The following is a 23,993-nucleotide window of genomic DNA, read 5'->3' on the forward strand; positions in this document are numbered from 1 at the left end:
GAGATTTTGAGTGAAAACCTCCTTTCATCAGCAAGGGCATTGAAGATGAAACGTGGCTGGGTCTTTCAGCATGACAATGATCCCAAACACACCGCCCAGGCAACGAAGGAGTGGCTTCGTAAGGAGCATTTCAAGGTCCTGGAGTGGTCTAGCCAGTCTCCAGATCTCAACCCCATAGAAAATCTTTGGAGGGAGTTGAAAGTCCGTGTTGCCCAGCAACAGCCCCAAAACATCACTGCTCTAGAGGAGATCTGCATGGAGGAATGGGCCAAAATACCAGCAACAGTGTGTGAAAACCTTGTGAAGACTTACAGAAAACATTTGACCTCTGTCATTGCCAACAAAGGGTAAATAACAAAGTATTGAGATAAACTTTTGTTATACCAAATACTTATTTTCCACCATAATTTGCAAATAAATTCATAAAAAGTCCTACAATGTGATTTTCTGGATTTTTGTCCTCATTTTTTCTGTCATAGTTGAAGTGTACCTATGATGAAAATTATAGGCCTCTCTCATCTTTTTAAGTGGGAGAATGTGCACAATTGGTGGCTGACTAAATACTTTTTACCCCACTGCATTTCAGTCTTCTGTGATGTATATAAAGTACAATATTTGGGATGCAAACTCAAAATTGAATGCATTTCAACTCTATATTTGACATGCTACTAGTGTCTTCTTTTTTAAGCCCATAACCATATGTGTGAGGTGTATACTTTTGTTTCAAATTAGATTTGTTTAAGACTACCAAGAATCACTCTGCGTGACCCTGATTTAGTCCACTGCAGTAAAAGGAAGACCCTAGATAGCTCTTAACCCATGATATTGTAGAGAATGTAAAGCCATAACACATACGTTTTTCCAAAAACAGATTATGGTCAATAATATCAAAGGCTGCAATAAAATCTAACAGTACAACTCCCACCACATTCTTATTAAACATTTCTTTCATCCAATCATCAGTCGTTTGTGTCAGTGCAGTACATGTTGAGTGCCTGTCTCTATAACCATGCTGAAAGTATGTTATTAATTTGTTCACAGAAAAATAGCATTGCATTTGGTCTAAACCATTTTTTCCCCCAAAGGTTTGCTAAGAGCCGGCAGGAAGCTGATGGGTAGGCTGTTAGATCTAGTAAAAGGGTACTTTACCATTCTTGGGTATCGGAATGACTTTAGCTTACCTCCAGGTCTGATGACAAACACTTTTCTTCAGGCTCAGATTAAAGATATGACAAACAGGAGTGGCAATATAGTCCAATACCATCCTCAGTCACTTTCCATCTGTTGTCAATATCAGGTGGTTTCTTATTATTGATGGACAACAATAATTTCACACACTAACTTTACAGAATTCTAAATTACAATGTGTTTCTTTCATTATTTGGTATTTTATGCATAAATATGATGGCTCGCGGGTTGTTGTTGACATTTCATGTCTGAGTTTTCCCACTTTACCAATGAAATGGTCTTTTAAAATAATTGACAATATCAAAAGGTCTTGTGATGAATGAGCCTTCTGATTCAATGAAGTTGAATTGGTCATTCTGCCCATAATTTAATTTAAAGTGCTCAAAAGGTTTTTCCATCATACTTTATATAATTGAACTTACTAGTTTCATAATACCATTTATTGTTCTTTTTGTTCAGCTTAGTCACATATTATTTAAATTGGCAGTAAGTCTGCCAAGCAGCTGTGCAGCCAGACTTATTAGCCACTCCTTTGCTTCATCTCTCTCAACCATAACATGTTTCAATTCCTCATCAATCCACAGAGCCTTAACAGTTCTAACAGTCCGTTTCTTAATAGGTGCATGCTTCTCAATAACTGGAAGAAACAATTTCATAAATGCAACAAGTCCAGCATCTGGATGCTCCTCGTTACACACATCAGACCAACAAATACTTTTTACATCTTCAACATAGGAATCCTCTCAAAATGTTTTGCACGATCTCTTATATACTATTTTAGGCCCAGCCTTTGGAACTTTGGCTTTTCTGGATATAGCCACTATATTATGGTCACTACATGGTCACTACAGAGTTAGAAATGGAGGGAGGAGAGATATGATGGTCAAACGTCTAGGATCCAGGTATTTATTAATAGTTATGGGGAGCCGTGCTCCCCTGATTTGCACCTTCCCTGGGTCAACCAGACTGAATACTGAGCTTGGCATTGCTTAATTTCTCTTATCAGTCTGGTTAACCAGGCTAGATTTCTCAGATCTCCCTCCCTCCCCAGCTCTGTGTGTGTGTGTGTGGCCATGTGTGTGAGAATAGGTCAAGGTCAGTGTGTGTAAACAGAGTGAGAGAAAGTAGGAAGCAGCTCCCCTCAGTCTCTTTTCACAAAAGTGACCCCTTGTCCAGTAAGAAGCTCTGGCATTGGGGTTAACATGGAGATCTACACCCTTTCTTCCCGCCTGACTGACTAACTGTACGTACAACCTTGCCTTCCATGCTTCAGTCTGTATTCTCTGTAATGTACAATACATTTTCATCCAGTGCTACCATTCCTTGGATGGTTCTCTTCACAACGTAGAGAGGTAAGCCAGGGTGCTGTGTGTGTGTGGATGTGTTCCTAAGTACTGTTCAAGGTGTTTTCAAACTATTCCCAGTAGTTGCACTATACTGGCTGCTTTTGTGCTGCAATGTCTTCTTTTGATTGGAGCTGGCACTTAATCAATTCACTGTCAGCATCTCCTTCACACACAACACCCACTACCAATATCCTAGATCACTCCGGCAGTTCACAGGCTCACTTGCTTACACGCAAACTTTTTTTTGTTGTTGTATTTTCTCTTCATTGAAACAGAATGTCACGAATGAAAGGGTTGCGGCAAGGGGGAGGATAAATACACACATGAGGGCGCAGGCGGGGTTTTAACCCCTGCCGCAAGGGTCCATGTGTGGCCCCGAGTCAGCCACGCTACCACTAGAGTCTAGATGATATTTCAAAATGAATTGTAAAACCCATTTCTGACACATTGCCCTGCCCAGTCAGTATAGATCCAGATCAATATGCAATGCACTTTGCTCTATCTATAGTCCTTTCTTTCAGTCACCCTGAATTTACCCAAACCTTTTTTTCACCTTCGCCCATTCCTTCCCAGTCATCTCATATCTCAAAACTTTTCTCCTCTCTGTCAAGATGTGGCTGATGTAGTTTAAACCATTTCCCTCCCAAGAGGGGCCATAAACCAGAACCAGAAAGGGAGAGATATAGGGCCATTTATCCTCTCACCTCATTACCCCCCAGTCCTTTATTGTGATCCTGAATGGAACGGGCCATTGCAGTCAATGTGAATAGAATGAATGAATAAATGAATGAGAGAACACATGTTTCCCATGCCAATAAATCCCTTTGAATTGAATTGTATTGAGAAAAACGGAGAGAGAGAGAGAGAGAACCTTTTTATGAAGTTAAGGGCTTTTTATTCCAAGTGTCTGCGTTGGCTTAATGGTCCTAAATGGTTACTGATGGTGCTAAGTGGTTTTTAGAGGATTGGTCATAGCCAGGGGGAACATTCTGATCTCTCTGATGACGGCCTCAATAGACATTAGCTTTCAATAAGTCTCATTTTCATCAGATGAATATCTTTTCATCGATAGTTTGTTTTTCCTAGACCCATCCTGTTTTTCGTCCTTGCATTTGTCTCAACTTTCATTCCCCAGAGAATAGAGGTCAGATCATGTTTTATCTTGTAGAGTAGAAGTGTCATTACTCTTGTTAGAGCCCTCCAGCTGGGGGGGGGGCTACCGACTGTCAACACACCAAAGCTGAAGGGTGTCAGTGAGCTCTGTCACAGTTGTCAAATCTGCTACATCTGAAAAGCCCTGGAACCTCTGAAATGTCACCTCTCTCCTTGTGACGGATGTTGCGATCAAAGCATTGTCCTCGATGACTTAAAGGGACACTTCACCCACCATAATACAGTCGATACCGCCAACGTGTGTAAGCCATCTGTTATTTAGAAACTAGGCTGTTTAGATATGGAATTTATGCCAGGCTGTTTATTGCTATAAGGATATTATTTGTGGGTTATTAATATCTATGTATGTACAGTATATATGGCCTAGGATGTATGTCTTAAAGACAGGAAATCATTAAGGCATGGAATAATTCCTGTCAGGGATAAGCGCTGGGAGATGTACGAAGCTGTGGATGTGCATAAACGTACACCACATAAACAAAGCTTGTCGAACATCGGATTTCAAAATCATGGGCATTCATATGGAGTTGGTCCCCTCCCTTTGCTGCTATAACAGCCTCTACTCTTCTGCGAAGGCTTTCCACTAGATGTTGGAAGATTGCTGAGGGACTTGCTTCCATTCAGCCACAAGAGCATTAGTGAGGTTGGCCACTGATGTTGGGCGATTAGGCCTAGCTCGCAGTCGGCGTTCTCGACAAACCATTTCTGTATGGACCTCGCTTTGTGCACGGGAGCATTGTCATGCTGAAACAGGAAAGGGCCTTCCCAAAACGGTTGCCACAAAGTTGGAAGCACAAAATCGTCTAGAGTCATTATACGCTGTAGTATTAAGATTTCCCTTCACTGGAACTAAGAGGCCTAGACCGAACCATGAAAAACAGCCGCAGACCATTATGCCTCCTCCACCAAACTTTACAGTTGGCACTATGCATTTGTGCAGGTAGCGTTCTCCTGGCATCCGCCAAACCCAGATTCATCTGTCGGACTGTGTAATTCAACACTCCAGAGAACGCGTTTTCACTGCTCCATAGTCCAATGGCAGAGAGTTTGCCAAGCACCAGCCAATGCTTGGCATTGCGCATGGTGATTTTAGGCTTGTATATGCGGCTGCTCATCCATGGAAACCCATTTCATGAAGCTCCCAACTAATAGTTATTGTGCTGAAGTTGAGTCCAGGGGCAGTTTGGAACTCGGTAGTGAGTGTTGCAGCTGAGGACAGACGATTTATATGCACTACGTGCTTCAGCATTCTGTTTTCCTGTTCTGTGAGTTTGTGTGGTCTACCACTTCGCGGCTGAGCCATTGTTGTTCCTAGACGTTTCCACTTCACAATAAGAGCACTTACATTTGACCAGGGCAGCTCTACCAGGGCAGTCATTTGACGAACTAACTGGAAAGGTGGCATCCTATGACGGTGCCACATTGAAAGTCAATGAACTCTTCAGTAAGGCCAGGTTTGTCTATGGAGATTGCATGGCGGTGTGCTCGATTGCAAAACCAATTCAAATGTTACTGGTCACATACAGTGCCTTGCGAAAGTATTCGGCCCCCTTGAACTTTGCGACCTTTTGCCACATTTCAGGCTTCAAACATAAAGATATAAAACTGTATTTTTTTGTGAAGAATCAACAACAAGTGGGACACAATCATGAAGTGGAACGACATTTATTGGATATTTCAAACTTTTTTAACAAATCAAAAACTGAAAAATTGGGCGTGCAAAATTATTCAGCCCCTTTACTTTCAGTGCAGCAAACTCTCTCCAGAAGTTCAGTGAGGATCTCTGAATGATCTAATGTTGACCTAAATGACTAATGATGATAAATACAATCCACCTGTGTGTAATCAAGTCTCCGTATAAATGCACCTGCACTGTGATAGTCATAGAGGTCCGTTAAAAGCGCAGAGAGCATCATGAAGAACAAGGAACACACCATGCAGGTCCGAGATACTGTTGTGAAGAAGTTTAAAGCCGGATTTGGATACAAAAAGATTTCCCAAGCTTTAAACATCCCAAGGAGCACTGTGCAAGCAATAATATTGAAATGGAAGGAGTATCAGACCACTGCAAATCTACCAAGACCTGGCCGTCCCTCTAAACTTTCAGCTCATACAAGGAGAAGACTGATCAGAGATGCAGCCAAGAGGCCCATGATCACTCTGGATGAACTGCAGAGATCTACAGCTGAGGTGGGAGACTCTGTCCATAGGACAACAATCAGTCGTGTATTGCACAAATCTGGCCTTTATGGAAGAGTGGCAAGAAGAAAGCCATTTCTTAAAGATATCCATAAAAAGTGTTGTTTAAAGTTTGCCACAAGCCACCTGGGAGACACACCAAACGTGGAAGAAGGTGCTCTGGTCAGATGAAACCAAAATTTAACTTTTTGGCAACAATGCAAAACGTTATGTTTGGCGTAAAAGCAACACAGCTGAACACACCATCCCCACTGTCAAACATGGTGGTGGCAGCATCGTGGTTTGGGCCTGCTTTTCTTCAGCAGGGACAGGGAAGATGGTTAAAATTGATGGGAAGATGGATGGAGCCAAATACAGGACCATTCTGGAAGAAAACCTGATGGAGTCTGCAAAAGACCTGAGACTGGGACAGAGATTTGTCTTCCAACAAGACAATGATCCAAAACATAAAGCAAAATCTACAATGGAATGGTTCAAAAATAAACATATCCAGGTGTTAGAATGGCCAAGTCAAAGTCCAGACCTGAATCCAATCGAGAATCTGTGGAAAGAACTGAAAACTGCTGTTCACAAATGCTCTCCATCCAACCTCACTGAGCTTGGGCTGTTTTGCAAGGAGGAATGGGAAAAAATGTAAGTCTCTCGATGTGCAAAACTGATAGAGACATACCCCAAGCGACTTACAGCTGTAATCGCAGCAAAAGGTGGCGCTACAAAGTATTAACTTAAGGGGGCTGAATAATTTTGCACGCCCAATTTTTCAGTTTTTGATTTGTTAAAAAAGTTTGAAATATCCAATAAATGTCGTTCCACTTCATGATTGTGTCCCACTTGTTGTTGATTCTTCACAAAAAAATACAGTTTTATATCTTTATGTTTGAAGCCTGAAATGTGGCAAAAGGTCGCAAAGTTCAAGGGGGCCGAATACTTTCGCAAGGCACTGTACATATGGTTAGCAGACGTTAAGACTAGTGTAGCGAAACGCTTGTATACACCTGTCAGCAACGGGTGTGGCTGTATGTGGTTGTGTGTGTTGTATGTGGTGTGTGTGTTCCCTTCTCCTCCCACTCACCCTCCCTTGATGTAATCCAGGAAGGTGCACTCTGATTCCACTGAAAAGGAGAGGAGGGTCACCTGGGAGAGAAAGCACAAACAGAAACATGAGACCTCAGTACCCATTCACATCCAGACCTCTCAATACACACACACACACACACACACACACACACACACACACACACACACACACACACACACACACACACACACACACACACACACACACACAAACACACACTCCCTAGTGCCCATATAGACCAGTAGCATATGTTGACTTAGACGGAGCCACTGTATCCAGTAGCACATCACTCTCCTCATCCTGAAACAAGACGTGGGATGTGGCGGGGTGCAACCTACTCTCATCACAGACACATACTGTAGATGATTGATGAGTTCATTACTACACTCTATGAAACCACGGGGGAGAGTGGAGAAAGAGAGGAAGCGAGAGACAGATAGAACAACATTAAGCGAGAGAGAGGGTGGGATGCGTATGTACAGCTCCATCTGGGAGAGAGAGAGAGAGAGAGAGAGAGCAGATGGGAACGTGGGATCTGGGCCCTGTAATCAGTCTTCGTAGCAAGCCAATATCACATTAGCCGCCGCATGCTATGAGATGCTAACTCCACTACTCCCACTCTCAGATCTCTCCTGGGGTGTGAGGGGAGACTTTCATATTCTTCCTTCCTTTCTTTTTTTATTCCTTCATTCCTTTCTTCCTCTCTTCCGTCTCCTTCCTCCCACGTTTCTCTGCTGTTGTCATTGTTCAAGAACCTCTCTCACCCTCTCTTGTTCGATCGCTTTGCTAACTTTACTTTACCTATTCACCCCTCCTCCCTCGACAGCCTCCCTCCATCTGTCAATGTTACGAAACAATGTACAGTACACTAGCTAGTTAGCTGGCTCTAAGAACTCACAGCTCTGCTCTGCGTGTTTCTCTGACAGAGATGGGCACTATTGTCTAATGTCTTTAGACAGCTGAAGCGGACAGACATGTGTGTTCTTCATCTTTCACAAGTTTTAATTAGCAGGAAGGCGAGAGAAGAGGAGATACCAGTTAATGAGCAAAAACCTGCATTGACAATCACAGTCTATGGTTGGTAGCACTGCTCCTTTCAACAGAGCCCAGATAACCATCAGAGAAAAGCATCATAATTACCAGAGGAAAAAGTGCAGAGGAGGCGAGTGAGGAGTGAGGGAGAAAGAAAAGGGGAGGGATGGATGGATAGTAGCGAAGGACGACCGCAACGTTCTAACGCTCATAATGTGTAGGCTATAATCACCGTTCCAGAATTCCCATATTTCTTTTTCTTCATTTTCTTTTTGATATTCACCACCTAAGAGAAGAAACAAAATGACCAAATTAGAGAGAAAGAATAAGCAATTATGTTACGTTAAGGAGAGATTTGGAGGATGGTGGACATGGAGGGAATTCTCCTCACAGCAGGGGGCTTTTAGGAAGGGAAAAAAACAAGTCATTATGTAAGAAAGGAGGCAGCGATGAGAAGTGTAGTACCATACATCTCCTGTAGGGGAAAGGCTGTTTCTCTGAACGAGAGAGGGTGTGATACAGGTTTCAGGTTCCATTAGTCAACTGTAAAATGTATACGTACTGTAGTTTTCCAAGAAGCCTCTTTGTCTAATTCTCTAAATCTATTTTCTCTCTCTCTCTGCTCCCCCCTTTCTCTCTCACTCCTATCTATTTTCCCCCATCATCTCTCTCACTCTCTCTCTCTCTCTCTCTCTCTCTCTCTCTCTCTCTCTCTCTCTCTCTCTCTCTCTCTCCCCACATATACATACCCGTTCCCTCTCCAGCTCTGCTTCCCTTTCTTCTCTCTCCCCCTCTCTATCTCTCTCTCTCCACCTCCCCCCCTCCCTGCGTCCCCCGCCCCACCCTCTCTTTCCTTCTGTTCCCTGTCCATCTCTGTTCCTCCCTAATTAAGTTCTGTAACCAGCATAATGAGAGGGTGTGTAGGAGGGAGGGACACCATAGAGAGGAATTCTAATGGATAGAAGCATTACCTAGGTTCAAATACTATTTGAAATCATAAAATACTTTAGCTGGGTTTGATTGGGCTTGCCTGGTACAATGGAACCAATAGAATAATTTAAAAAGTCAAAACCCCGCCCATCTGGAACTCCAGGCAGACTAGGGGAAATGTTTGAAGTATTTAATATGATTTCAAAAGTATTTGAACCCAGGTCTGATGGAAGGCAGGACTGTAAGATGGGGCTGGAGAGAGGGCCAGATCCACACTATTGACAGGCTGGATGTGGGAGGAAGACTGATGGTAGGGAACTGACTGTCGTTGCATGAATAAACAGAGAGGCACACATACTGCATGTCTAACGGAGGTGTAATGGAGTTGGTTCGGTGAACCATACTTGAGTGATGTGTAACCGTGACTGAGAGCTGAGGACTCGCATTAGCTCCCCATTGCAAGAAGCAAGATGTTTTATCCAGAAGTAGGTTTACTGTAAACTGAGTCTGGGAAACTAGCCCTAAATTATATTAAAGCACTGATCCAAGACAACATTAGTCCTTTTACAATTGAGAGAGAATGATGAGCAGAAGATTCACTGGAGGTTTCGGTGGCAAAATAAGAATCAGAGTCTAAAGGGAAAAAAAACTATCTCGTTTGTGCTTCCAAAGACAAAAGCTGCCTGGTCTCATTAAGGTCCCCTGTAGCGCCAAGGGGCCTGGAAGTGACAGACAGTGACAGGCCCTAATCTAATCTAGGGAAGACAATCTGGTTGACACACAGACAGCAAAGAGACCTGCTGATGCTGAACCTAAATGAGCTTTCTGTCACTGTTCCTGTCCCTCTGCCAGGTAATACTAATGGTGAACACCATGTACAGAAGCAAGGTGACGTCTAAAAGATGGGCCGGCGTGTGTGTGTGTGTGTGTGTGTGTGTGTGTGTGTGTGTGTGTGTGTGTGTGTGTGTGTGCGCGCCCTGTGTCAGCAAATCTCTGTGAAATAGATCATAATAGATCATAAACAAAGGTGAAATAAACAATCAGCAATGAACAGGAAACCTTAAACTCACAACAGTTTCAGAAGAATAGAGATGTTCCAAAGTTATATTATGGTTATGTACAATATTCTAACAATGCGCAAATAGTTGAAGTACAGAGGGGAAGACAAATTAACATATATATGGGTTGTATTTACAACGGTGTTTGTGCTTCACTGGATATGTTTTAGATTTCTTTGTGGGTCTGCGTAATCTGAGGGGAAAAAAATCTAAAATAAACATCCCTTTTTCAGGACCCTGTCTTTCAAAGATAATTCGTAAAAAATCCAAATAACTTCACAGATCTTCATTGTAAAGGGTTCAAACACTGTTTTCCATGCTTGTTCAATGAACCATAAACAATTAATGAACATGCACCTGTGGCACGGTCGTTAAGACACTAACAGCTTACAGACGGTAGGCAATTAAGGTCACAGTTTTGAAAACTTAGGACACAAAAGAGTCCTTTCTACTGACTCTGAAAAACACCAAAAGAAAGATGCCTAGGGTCCCTGCTCGTCTGCGTGAATGTGCCTTAGGCATGCTGCAAGGAGGCATGAGGACTGCAGATGTGGCCAGGGCAATAAATTGCAATGTCCATACTGTGAGACGCCTAAGACAGCGCTACAGGGAGACAGGATGGACTGCCGATTGTCGTCGCAGTGGCAGACCACGTGTAACAACACCTGGACAGGATCGGTACATCCGAACATCACACCTGCGGGACAGGTACAGGATGGCAACAACAACAACTGCCCGAGTTACACCAGGAATGCACAATCCTTCCATCAGTGCTCAGACTGTCCACAATAGGCTGAGAGAGGCTGGACTGAGTGCTTGTAGGCCTGTTGTAAAGGCAGGTCCTCACCAGACATCACCGGCAACAATGTCGCCTATGGGCACAAACCCACCGTCGCTGGACCAGACAGGACTGGCAAAAAGTGCTCTTCACTGACGAGTCGCGAGTTTTGTCTCAGCAGTGGTGATGGTCGGATTTGCGTTTATCGTCGAAGGAATGAGCGTTACACCGAGACCTGTACTCTGGAGCGGGATCGATTTGGAGGTGAAGGGTCCGTCATGGTTTGGGGCGGTGTGCCACAGCATCATCAGACTGAGCTTGTTGTCATTGCAGGCAATCTCAACGCTGTGCATTACAGGGAAGACATCCTCCTCCCTCATGTGGTACCCTTCCTGCAGGCTCATCCTGACGAACCTCCAGCATGACAATGCCACCAGCCATACTGCCCGTTCTGTGCATGATATCCCGCAAGACAGGGATGTCAGTGTTCTGCCATGGCCAGCGAAGAGCCCAGATCTCAATCCCATTGAGCACATCTGGGACCTATTGGATCGGAGGGTGAGGGCTAGGGCCAGTCCCCCCAGAAATGTCCGGGAACTTGCAGGTGCCTTGGTGGAAGAGTGGGGTAACATCTCACAGCAAGAACTGGCAAATCTGCTGCAGTCCATGAGGAGAAGATGCATTGCAGTACTTAATGCAGCTGGTGGCCACACCAGATACTGACTGTTACTTTTTTTGACCCCCCTTTGTTCAGTGACACATTATTCAATTTCTGTTAGTCATATGTCTGTGGAACTTGTTCAGTTTATGTCTCAGTTGTTGAATCTTGTTATGTTCATACAAATATTTACACGTTAAGTTTGAAAATAAACACAGTTGACAGTGAGGGGACGTTTCTTGTTTTGTTGAGTTTGTCTCTCTAATCTGGTCATACATTTGGCAGGAGGTTAGGAAGCGCAGCTCGGTTTCCACCTATTTTTTTGGGCAGCGTGCGCATAGCCTGTCTTCTCTTGAGAGCCGGGTCTGCCTACGGCGACCTTTCTCAATAGCAAGGCTATCCTCACTGAGTCTGTACAAAGTCAAAACTTTCGTTAATTTTGGGTCAGTCACAGTGGTCAGGTATTCTGCCACTGTATACTCTCTGTTTAGGGACAAATAACATTCCAGTTTTGCTCTGTCTTTCCAATGTGTCAAGTAATTATCTTTTAGTAATTCTTATGATTTGGTTGGGTCTAAATGTGCTGCAGGACTCTTCTCTAGGTTCATCTCTCTGTAGGTGATGGCTTTGTTATGGAAGGTTTGAGAACTGCTTCCTTCTAGGTGGTTGTAGAATTTGATGGCTCTTTTCTGGATTTTGATAATTAGCAGGTATCGTCCTAATTCTGCTCTGCATGCATTATTTGGTGTTTTACGTTGTGCACATTGTACTGTATGTTCCTTTTGATGGCGTAGAAGGCCCTTATTGCCTTGTCTCACAGATCGTTCACGTCTCGATGGAATTTGTATTTGTGTTCCTGGTAACTGGACCTTTATGGAACCCCATTATTGTTGTCTTACAGAGATTCACTGTTGAATCTGTGCAGAAGATCTAAGTGCTACTGTAGGCAAGATTTTAGCCTACTGCTCGCACGCGCACACACACACACACACACACACACACAGTCTTAAACAAAGAGAATTATGAATGCATGGAATAAATCTCTGCTGACGTTATACGATGCGGAGATGGTTTCTCTATATTCCTGACAGAACAGAACTGTGTGTGTGTGTGTGTGTGTGTGTTTGCACGTGTGCGTTCGTTCGTGTGTGTCGGGAGGGACCAGAGGGATCAGAGAGGAGCATTCATTAGTTCTACTGCAAAATAAACACATAAACAAGAATAGAGCAGTATGACCGAGGGTGAGGACGGGGGAGGAGGAGTGGGGGGCGGAGGGGTGATAGAGGAGGAGAGTTGTGATGCAGTAAGGGTATTGGAATATTTGTCACGCTTGTCTTTGAACTACCTGCATGCATAGAGTCCCTTCAAAAACACGTGTTAGGTATTAGAGGACTTTCCAGATGCATTCCTAACGCAACGGTCATCGGATAAGGTAAGACTTTCTATACACATTCCTAATTGCTCAAGAACTCTAATGCTTGAGGACAACAGCAACATTGGTTTCCCAGTCAATTAGTCATTGATTTAGACCAGAGGCGTAAAGAAAAGGCAGCATGGATGAAAACAACAGACACTTTGTCTGTGATCCTGGAGGACTGAAGTTGAGGAGTTTTAGTTTGCATCCCAAATGGCACCCTATTCCCTATTTAGTGCACTACTTTAATCCTATGGGCCCTGGTTAAAAGGAGTGCACTATAGGGAATAAGATGTCATTAGTTATCACCCAACCTTGCCCAGGTCCCCCTTGCAAAAGAGGACATCAGGGGTATTATTCTTGTTAAATAAAATACATTTGGGACGCAACCCGAAACTTTTTGACCCCCTAACAGAAGCTATATGATGAAATAAATGAAAGAAAAGCTCACCTCATAGACATTGAACTGGCTCTGGCCTCGAGCCAGCTCCCGGTAACTAGTGGTGAACTCGCCTATGAAGTCATGGCTGACAGAGAGATGAGAGAGGAGAAAAGACAGGAGAGGAGAGAGGAGAGAGCAGGTGGAGGGAGGATGGGGAGAAGAGAGAACACAGGAGAGAGAAGGTGGAGGGAGGACGGGGAGAAGAGAGAACACAGGAGAGAGAAGGTGGAGGGAGGACGGGGAGAAGAGAGAACACAGGAGAGAGAAGGTGGAGGGAGGACGGGGAGAAGAGAGAACACAGGAGAGAGAAGGTGGAGGGAGGACGGGGAGAAGAGAGAACACAGGAGAGAGAAGGTGGAGTGAGGACGGGGAGAAGAGAGAACACAGGAGAGAGAAGGTGGAGTGAGGACGGGGAGAAGAGAGAACACAGGAGAGAGAAGGTGGAGGGAGGACGGGGAGAAGAGAGAATACAGGAGAGAGAAGGTGGAGGGAGGACGGGGAGAAGCCGGAAGACATCCGTAATTTCAATAACATAATCGACACGTCTTTGTTTCACCCTTTGAGCTAGTGAAAGTTATAGGATAAACATGGCTATATTACATTCAGGTTCCTCTGGACCGATAATAAACTCTTAGTGAAACATACACTGAGTATAAATAACATTAAGAACAGGTGAATTCAGGTGAAAGCTATGATCCCTCATTGATGTCACTTGTTAAATACACTTCAGTCAGTGTAGATAAAGGGGGAGGAGACAGTTTAAAGAAGGCTTTCTAAAGCCGTGAGACACAGATTATGTATTTGTGCCATTCAGAGGGTGACAAAACAAATGATGTGCCTTTTGAATGGGGTACGTGCCAGGCGCACCGGTTTGGGTCAAGAACTGAAACGCTGCTGGGTTTTTCACGCTCAACAGTTTCCGTGTGTATCAAGAAGGGTCCACCACCCAAAGGACATCCAGCCAACTTGACACAACCGTGGGAAGCATTGGAGTCAACATGGGCCAGCATCCCTGTGGAACACTTCCGACACCTTGTAGAGTCCATGCCCCAATGAATTGAGGCTTTTCTGAGGGCGAAAGAGGGGGTGCAACTCAATATTGGGAAGGTGTTCAGTGTATACTCAGTGTAATACAATGACTACTAAAGACAAAATCAACATTGTGAATCCATGAGAACACACATTGATTACAAACTGTTGGCTCAAACTCCTTCTCCTCCTAATCTATCCGACCATCACCTGCACTCACCTGCCATCTCGGTCCCAGTCGTACACCTCTATCTTGATCGTTCTGAAACGACAGGAAACACACGCCAACAGACGGATGTTACTGAAGCACCCTTTGCTCAAGGTTGTCATAGACCAGAGAGTCAAACATGGGGCTTCACTTTACAGACTGGTAAAATCAATATCTGCATTGTGAAAACACACCCATTACAGATGTTCGGCAATCTTACAGCACCTATCTATGGCTCATGGGTGTAACACACGAGGGACATGGTGGAAATCTAACAATGAATCCCCATCTGTCCAGTGTTACAAGTAATACATAGAGCTGTTGTAGGCTATTGAACTTTAGCTGTTGGTCATTATTTATGAAGTAATTAGTGTAGTGGAGTGTCTTGCTTGAGTGGTCAGATATGCTTTGGATGGGTGTCCTAAGAACCTCTTAGAAAACACAAATGCACGCACACAAACACACAGTCTGAGTAATTGGGTTCGAGCTGCTTAAGATTTCCGCTGTGGATTGACTCATCAGTCAAAGCTGAAAAGAGGAACATGTCCTGAGGCAAGCGTTGTGATTGTGTGTGTGTGTGTGTGTGTGTGTGTTTGTTCCGCACGGCTTTAAACAAACATCAAACAAGACAGAGAGGAACGATTGCTACAGCCTTTTCTTAAAGGTCCAATGCAACTGTTTTTGATCTCAATATCAAATCACGTCCAGGTAAGAAGGAACCTTACTGTGATTGTTTTCAATTAAAATGGTCAAGAAGACACAAAAATAGCTTCTTAGCAAAGAGACATTTCTCAAGCAAGAATTTTGATAGGACTGTCTGGGAGTGGTCTGAGTGGGGAGGGGAAAACTGAAAACTAGCTGTTATTGGCAGAGATGTTTGGAACTCTCTTTCTTATTGGTCTATTAACTAATTTGCCATTTGGTGATGTCACCGGGCAGGCCAAAACACCATCCAACCAAAACAGGCTGATATTTCAGCGGGTATTTTCAAACAGCTAAAAGGGCATTATCATAATCATTACAGTATTATTCCAACCTCATAGTGTGGGAATATATACTGTATAAAACACAGGAAATCACATTTTTGACTGCAAGGGGCCTTTAATGAGGAGCAGTAACATTTACATTTGAGTCATTTAGCACCTGCTCTTATCCAGAGCAACTTACAGTAGTGAGAGCATACACATTTGTACTTTTTTTTCTCAATCTAGTCCCCATGGGAATCGAACCCACAACCCTGGCGTTGCAAGCACCATGCTCTACCAACTAAGCCGCACGCACGCAGATCAGGTTGCCGAAGCACCTGCCCTTTTTCCCTCCTATGAGAAAAGTGCCCTTTCAGATTGGTGTTTTTTTATTTTTATGATTCAACTTTTATTTCACTCGTAGTCTATTTTCTCTCTTATTATTTAAATGAATTACAAACCAGATTATTTCTCAATTTTTGAATCTTGTAGATTCTGCCCTCACATGAGCGCGGCACTGCACTCGACCTGCTGGCAGAAGCTACCGCTGCCGAACAGTAGTGTAGCAGTGGCTCCCTTTAAAGTTGCATATGTAATCTCACAGTCAGGAACATATGAAAGGCTTCAACGGGACTGTTTCTTACTGGGCCTAAAAGCAAGATGCCAGCAGCAGAACAAACGCCAATCACCGGTAAATACCAGTTAGATTGTTTCGACAGCATAGCTAACTAGCTAGCTAGCTGATTTACGTAATATACATTCACCATGATAAATTGATAGCGCACCCCTCTTCGCCGGCTCTTTGAGCAGTAGGCTAAAATCTTGCTTACAGTGGGGTGAGTGTGACTTTGCAGAAAATAAAGGCCTCCAAATGTCTTTGTACGGCCCTGCCTCACCTCACCAACAAGGTCATTAGTTAGTTTTCACTGAGGCTTTTCAAGACCCTAATAAACAAACAAGCCTCCTTGACAATAACACTCAGGAAGCCACGTCTCTACAGCTCCATGCTGTGTAATTTCAAGGCTGGGTGATTACATTTTTCATAATAAACTAACAGATTATGAAAGGGGCAAGTCGTGAGGATTTTATTTTATTCATGCTTTATTTAACCAGATGAGTCCCATTGCAGATGATTTATCCAGTCCACTAAAATATCTACATGTCAACATACAGTATCTGATCAAATCAAATTGATTTATAAACCCCTTCTTACACCAGCTGATATCTCAAAGTGCTGTACAGAAACCCAGCCTAAAACCCCAAACAGCAAGCAACGCAGGTGTAGAAGCACGGTGGCTAGGAAAAACTCCCTAGAAATGCCAGAACCTAGGAAGAAACCTAGAGAGAAACCAGGCTATGAGGGGTGGCCAGTCCTCTTCTGGCTGTTCTGGGTGGAGATTATAACAGAACATGGCCAAGATGTTCAAATGTTCATAGATGACCAGCATGGTCAAATAATAATAATCATCACAGTGGATGTCGAAGGTGCAACAGGTCAGCACCTCAGGAGTAAATGTCAGTTGGCTTTTCATAGCCGATCATTCAGAGTATATCTACTGCTCCTGCTGTCTCTAGAGAGTTGAAAACAGCAGGTCCAGGACAAGGTAGCACGTCCGGTGAACAGGTCAGGGTTCCATTGCCGCAGGCAGAAAAGTTGAAACTAGAGCAGCAGCACGGCCAGTCAAACGTTTGGACACAACTACAGTACTCATTCCAAGGTTTTTCTTTATTTGTACTACATTGTAGAACATAGTGAAGACATCATAACTATGAAATAACACCTATGGAATCATGTGGTAACCAAAAAGGGGTTAAACAAATCAAAATACATCTTCGATTTGAGATTTTCCAATTTACTTTGATGACAACTTTGCACACTCTTGGCATTCCAGCTTCACCTGGAATGCTTTTCCAACAGTCTTTCCACATATGCTGAGCACTTGTTGACTGCTTTTCCTTCTCTCTGCGGTCTAACTCATCCCAAACCATCTCAATTGTGTTGAGGTCTGGTGATTGTGGAGGCCAGGTCATCTGAGGCAGGACTCCATCACTCTCCTTCTTGGTCAAATGGCCCTTACACAGCCTGGAGGTGTGTTGGGTCATTGTTCACTAAGCGCAAACCAGATGGGATGGCGTATCGCTGCAGAATGCTGTGGTAGCCATGCTGGTTAAGTGTGCCTTGAATTCAAAATAAATCACAGACAGTGTCACCAGCAATGCACCCCCCACACCTCCTCCATGGTTCATGTTGGGAACCACACATGCAGAGATCATCCGTTCACCTAATCTGTGTCTCACAGACATGGTGGTAGGAACCAAAAATCTCTAATTCAGACCAAAGGACAGATTTCCACTGGTCTAATGTCCATTGCTCGTGTTTCTTGGCCCAAGTAAGTCTCTTCTTCTTATAGGTGTCCTTTAGCAGTGGTTTCTTTGCAGCTATTTGACCACGAAGGCCTGATTCAAGCAGTCTCCTCTGAACAGTTGATGTTGAGATGTGTCTGTTACTTGAACTCTGAAGCATTTATTTGAGCTGCAATATCTGAGGTGCAGTTAACACTCATGAACAGCAGCAGAGGTAACTCTGGGTCTTCCTTTCCTGTGGCTGTCTTTATGAGAGCCAGTTTCATAACGCTTGATGGTTTTTGCGACTGCATTTGAAGAAACTTTCAAAGTTCTTGAAATGTACCGAATTGAGTGGCCTTCATGTCTTAATGAAATGACGGACTGTCGCATCTCTTTGCTTATTTGAGCTGTTCTTGCCATAATATGGACTTGGTATTTTACCAAATAGGGCTGTCTTCTGTATACCACCCCTACCTTGCCACACTACAACTGATTGGCTCAAATGCAAGGCACACCTGTTAACTAAAATGCATTCATGGAGCTGGTTGAGAGGATGCCAAGAGTGTGCAAAGCTGTCATCAAGGCAAAGGGTGGCTACCTTGAAGAATCTCACATATAACATCTATTTTGATTTGTTTAACACTTTACTCCATGATTCCATATGTGTTATTTCATAGATTTGACGTCTTCACTATTATTCTACAATGTAGGAAATAGTAAAACAAATTATCAAAAACCCTGGAATGAGCAGGTGTGTCTGAACCCATGACTGGTACTGTACATCTAATCCAACATTCTCCACAAGCATGTGTAATGGATTTGAAAAATGTAAATATATTTTTGCTTTATTTTAATACATTTTCATCTATGACTGTTAGGAACTCTGAGATAAAGTTTCACACTGGCATCGTTGCAAGAAACGTAACGGTAGAATCAGGGCCTATGGCTTGTTGCTGATATTTTCAAAAGAGGAAGGATCAACTTACATCTATGAGAAGGAAAAATTCTGAGCTAAACCGCAGCGAATGCAAATTTGCTCAGGTTAAAAATACCTGCCGTCACATTTTCCCAAAAGCAGATGACAAATCGATGATGGGGGGTGACAAACGCGATGCCGTTGAGAGTTTTTTTTGCAGACTTATAAAACTTTAGAAGCATCGCTTCATCCTTCTCTCGTTTTTAATCTTTCTCTCTCCTTTCCTCGTCTCGCCCCTCTCCCCTTTCTCCCCCAGCCCCCACTAAACACAGTTGAGATTCTAACTAAGAGACATCAGAGCCAAAAAGTGGCACAGCTAAAATACTTCCCTCTCCGTCTTTCTCTCTCTCCCTCCTCCTTCCCACCCTTCCTCTGCCTTCTCTCCCCATTTCCACATCAACCCACTATAAAATGAAGTTAGACATCAGAGATGTTTTCTGCCGCTAAGAAAAAAGGCTACATCTAACATATTACGTTCCTCCCTCGCTCCCTGCATCTCTCTCCCTCCCTCCTCTCTTCTACCTGTAGTGGCAGTATCTTCAGGGTTGTGAGCCTTTTCCCCAGAGGATCTATCAACTAAGAAGTGTGTGTGTGTGTGTGTTTATACAACGGGTTTGTCTAATCCTGAATGCTGATTGGTTAAAACGGCATTCCAACAGGTGTCTATTCCACAAGTTACCACCGACTAAATATATATACACATTTTATTTGTCATATGCGCTGAATACAACAGTGAAATTCTTACTTACAAGCCCTTAACCAACAATGCAGTTTTAAGAAAAATAAGTGTTAAAGTAAAAAATTAAAATAACAAATAATTAAAGAGCATCGGTACAGAGTCAATGTGCGGGGGCACAGGTTAGTCGAGGTAATTGAGGTAATATGTACATGTAGGTAGAGTTAAAGTGACTATGCATAGATACTAAACAGAGTAGCAGCAGCATAAAAGAGGGTGGGGGGGAGACAATGCAAATAGTCATTTGATTAGCTCTTCAGGAGTCTTATGGCTTGGGGGTAGAAGCTGTTAAGCCTTTTCGACCTTGACTTGGTGCTCCGGTATCGCTTTCCGTGCGGTAGCAAAGAGAACAGTCTATGACTAGGGTGGATTTGACCATTTTTAGGGCCTTCCTCTGACACCGCCTGGTATAGAGGTCCTGGATTGCAGTTTGATCTGGATGCGTAATCCACTGTCTCATCATCCCAGCCAAGCACTTTATAAAATTGATCTCCACTATAAAAAGCAGCTAGACATTATCTCACATTTCTTTTAGACTAACATTTCGTTTTCAACAGAGGAGATTTGTATAAATCTTGCTGTCTGTCTCTCTGATATTTGTAACATTGTTTGAATATTCAAATTCAGTCTCCAGCCGTCCCATAGTAATGAACTTGTCGGAAGTCGGAACGAGACAGACAGGTAGGAAGCGTTTCTCAGCCAGTTGAAATCATGAATCAGCTTGCAGAATTCTTATGGATGTACAGTGGGGAGAACAAGTATTTGATACATTGCGGATTTTGCAGGTTTTCCTACTTACAAAGCATGTAGAGGTCTGTAATTTTCATCATAGGTACACTTCAACTGTGAGAGATGGATTCTAAAACAAAAATCCAGAAAATCACATTGTATATGATTTTTAAGTAATTAATTTGCATTTTATTGCATGACATAAGTATTTGATCACCTACCAACGAGTAAGAATTCCGGCTCTCACAGACCTGTTAGTTTTTCGTAAGAATCCCTCCTGTTCTCCACTCATTACCTGTGTTAACTGCACCTGTTTGAACTCGTTACCTGTATAAATGATACCTGTCCACACACTCAATCAAACAGACTCCAAAATCTCCACAATGGCCAAGACCAGAGAGCTGTGTAAGGACATCAGGGATAATATTGTAGACCTGCACAAGGCTGGGATGGGCTACAGGACAATAGGCAAGCAGCTTGGTGAGAAGGCAACAACTGTTGGCGCAATTATTCGAAAATGGAAGAAGTTCAAGATGACGGTCAATCACCCTCGGTCTGGGGCTCCATGCAAGATCCCACCTCGTGGGGCATCAATGATCATGAGGAAGGTGAGGGATCAGCCCAGAACTACACGGCAGGACCTGGTCGATGACCTGAATAGAGCTGGGACCACAGTCTTAAAGAAAACTATTAGTAACACACTACACCGTCATGGATTAAAATCCTACAGCGCACGCAAGGTCCCACTGCTCAAGCCAGCGCATGTCCATGCCCGTCTGAAGTTTGCCAATGACTATCTGGATGATCCAGAGGAGGAATAGGAGAAGGTCATGTAGTCTGATGAGACAAAAATAGAGCTTTTTGGTCTAAACTCCACTCGCTGTGTTTGGAGGAAGAAGAAGGATGAGTACAACCCCAAGAACACCATCCCAACCGATACATGGGGCCATGTATCGCGAGATCTTGACCAACAACCTCCTTCCCTCAGTAAGAGCATTAAAGATGGGTCGTGGCTGGGTCTTCCAGCATGACAATGACCCGAAACACACAACAAGGGCAACTAAGGAGTAGCTTCGTAAGAAGCATCTCAAGGTCCTGGAGTTGCCTAGCCAGTCTCCAGACCTGAACCCAATAGAAAATCCTTGGAGGGAGCTGAAAGTCCATATTGCCCAGCGACAGCCCCAAAACCTGAAGGATCTGGAGAAGGTCTGTATGGAGGAGTGGGCCAAGGAGTGCTGCAGTGTGTGCAAACCTGGTCAAGAACTACAGGAAACGTATGATCTCTGTAATTGCAAACAAAGGTTTCTGTATCAAATATAACGTTTGGCTTTTCTGATGTATCAAATACTTATGTCATGCAATAAAATGCTAATGAATTACTTAAAAATCATACAATGTGATTTTCTGGATTTTTGTTTTAGATCCCGTCTCTCACAGTTGAAGTGTACCTATGATAAAAAAATAACAGACCTCTACATGTTTTGTAAGTAGGAAAACCTGCAAAATCGCAGTGTATTAAATACTTGTTCTCCCCACTGTATATACAAAGAAATGTCAATTGAAAAAAGGTCAAACGAAACAAAGTGCAGCTTGTCTTTCCAGCTTCAGTTTGAAGTGATTGTGTTAGCCGTGTTGTCGGCTAGCTCCTCTGAACAACAGTGCCCTGATGAGAGAGAACATTTTCTATGCTAGGCGAAATCGCGCCTCATTAGCTCATTGTTATGGATGTATCCCAAAAAATGTAACTTGAAAACAGCTTAAACAAATGCCAATGCAGCTACTTTTCTGTTATTCTGGCTGCACTTTTTGACGTGTCTGTAAGTTAGCTGTAGTTGGCTAGGTAGCAAGCAAGGGATAAGAACGTTGCCAGCCAGTATGACAATGGAACATTTAGAACAAACGACTGGTTGATGATGATTCAGATCCTACATAAATTTGTTAATAGTACCTTTTCCCTAAATCAGCTGACCCAGTGTTTTTATTTAAATGTAAAAAAAAAAAAAAATAGGATTGAAAAAGAACAACTATTTACAACAAAACCAAAACAGATTTGATATGTTTTTCTTTTCAGAAGGCACAGAAGTGAAAGTGTTTTATGTCACCAGCCCCGAAACAAAACACTGTACTATAATATAACCGGACGAAGTCCTCTACGAATGTCCTTTACGAATGTCCTTTACGAATGTGGTTTGTAATGGTTGTTTTGATAAGTCTCGACAATCCTGTGACACGTTTTTAATTGACGCTGTATGCAATTAGCATTGGAATAAATCATTTATGCATTATGTATTATTGACTTTGTCTCAGGCCTAACAACACCCGTGCGTGCCTATATATCCTTCAAACATCGGCTTCTCGTGCATCATCACTTACGCGCGTGCGCGTGTGTGTGTGCGTTCATGCGCGTGTGTTATGTCGGGTAGGAACATGAAAGACAACATGCCCTGCAGGCCCTATCAATCATTCTCTCTTTGACTGTCCGCCAAGCAGTAACAGGTCAGGAGAAAAAAAGGTTCCAAAAGGGTTCTGTGGCTATCCCCATTAGGAGAACCCTGGTTGGTTTCAGGTAGAACCCTTTTGGGATCCAGGTGGAACCAAAAAGGGTTATTCAAAGGATTCTCCTATGGAGACAGCCAAAGAATCCTTTTAGATTCTAGATTATTTTTCTATGAGTGTACTCCAGACCAAACATACAGTAACGCAAGACAGGATGTCTTCATCTGTTGCTGTCTAGTGAGTCATGTCTTCCCAGCGAAATCATGCTTTTAAAAACCCTCACGTTGTCTCTCTAATAAACCAATCTTCCAAGTGGGGTTCCTAACATCATTTAAGACGATGATTCAAATAGGCATATGTCTCCTTCACTAATAACCTAAACACACCCCACGAGAGATCACAAGAATGAGTACATGAGCTGCTACGCTTGTGAAAAACAACACCACCACTTCAGCCCTAATTTCGTGGCTCTGTTTGCGATCTTCCCCAGCCTGGGAAGAAATAGTTGCTTTGACTCGGACAGACTCATATAGACTACCATGCTAATGAGGAAGACAGTCCTGGGATGGAATGTCCTCTGAAGCATATAGACAGCGTAGGCCGGACTGACAAAATTCACCACATCCCGACTGACAAAATTCACCACATCCCCATTTCCGCTCCTTTCCTCTCATCCCCCCCTTCCCAGGACACTCAAGGAGAGGACAGGGTACATCTACATGCTATATTAATAAATGAGTCTGTCGTTTGTGTGGTGTCTGATTCTCTGTCTACAAATCACAGCCGGTTTGTACTTGTCATTTACGATATGGATTGATGCTAAATAAGATGAACATAGCCACGAGATATAAACCACACAACATACACATTATACTGAACATACCACCTACACATGCATGCGTGCACACACACACACACCCACACAAACCCAGCTGTTCTCTGCTCTGGGCTTTGTGATATCTCATGACACATGTAGTGTTTCCAGGTCTGCCCCTGTCAGATCCTATTTCACTCACACTGAGGCGGAGTGTGTGTGTACGCGCATGTGTGTTCGTGTGTGTGTGTATGCATGTGTGTGTGCATGCACGTGTGTCCATGCTAAAGTGTCTGTGTTTGTGCGTGTGTGTATTTTTGTTTTTGTGTGTGTTTGTGTATTAGAGAGAGGCAGAGAGGCATTCTAGGAAAGGCTCTCCTGTAACACATCTCAATCCC

The 23,993-nt window shown here is 43.3% G+C and overlaps 1 protein-coding gene across 2 annotated transcripts in view; it reads right to left on the reverse strand.

The window, feature by feature from the left end:
• The window catches only part of LOC110527714 (copine-5), a 195,640-nt gene that overhangs the window by 36,367 nt on the left and 135,280 nt on the right, over positions 1 to 23,993 (reverse strand). For both annotated transcript variants that reach the window (XM_036983207.1, XM_036983206.1), the window contains 4 exons: positions 14,546 to 14,587; positions 13,306 to 13,381; positions 8,249 to 8,302; positions 6,979 to 7,040 (listed from right to left, as the gene is read on the reverse strand). In XM_036983207.1, coding sequence (XP_036839102.1) covers positions 6,979 to 7,040; positions 8,249 to 8,302; positions 13,306 to 13,381; positions 14,546 to 14,587 — 234 coding nt within the window. The remainder of the gene's footprint in view (positions 1 to 6,978; positions 7,041 to 8,248; positions 8,303 to 13,305; positions 13,382 to 14,545; positions 14,588 to 23,993) is intronic.

The sequence above is a fragment of the Oncorhynchus mykiss genome, chromosome 7, assembly GCF_013265735.2.
Source record: "Oncorhynchus mykiss isolate Arlee chromosome 7, USDA_OmykA_1.1, whole genome shotgun sequence".
Classification (NCBI taxonomy): Eukaryota; Metazoa; Chordata; class Actinopteri; order Salmoniformes; family Salmonidae; genus Oncorhynchus; species Oncorhynchus mykiss.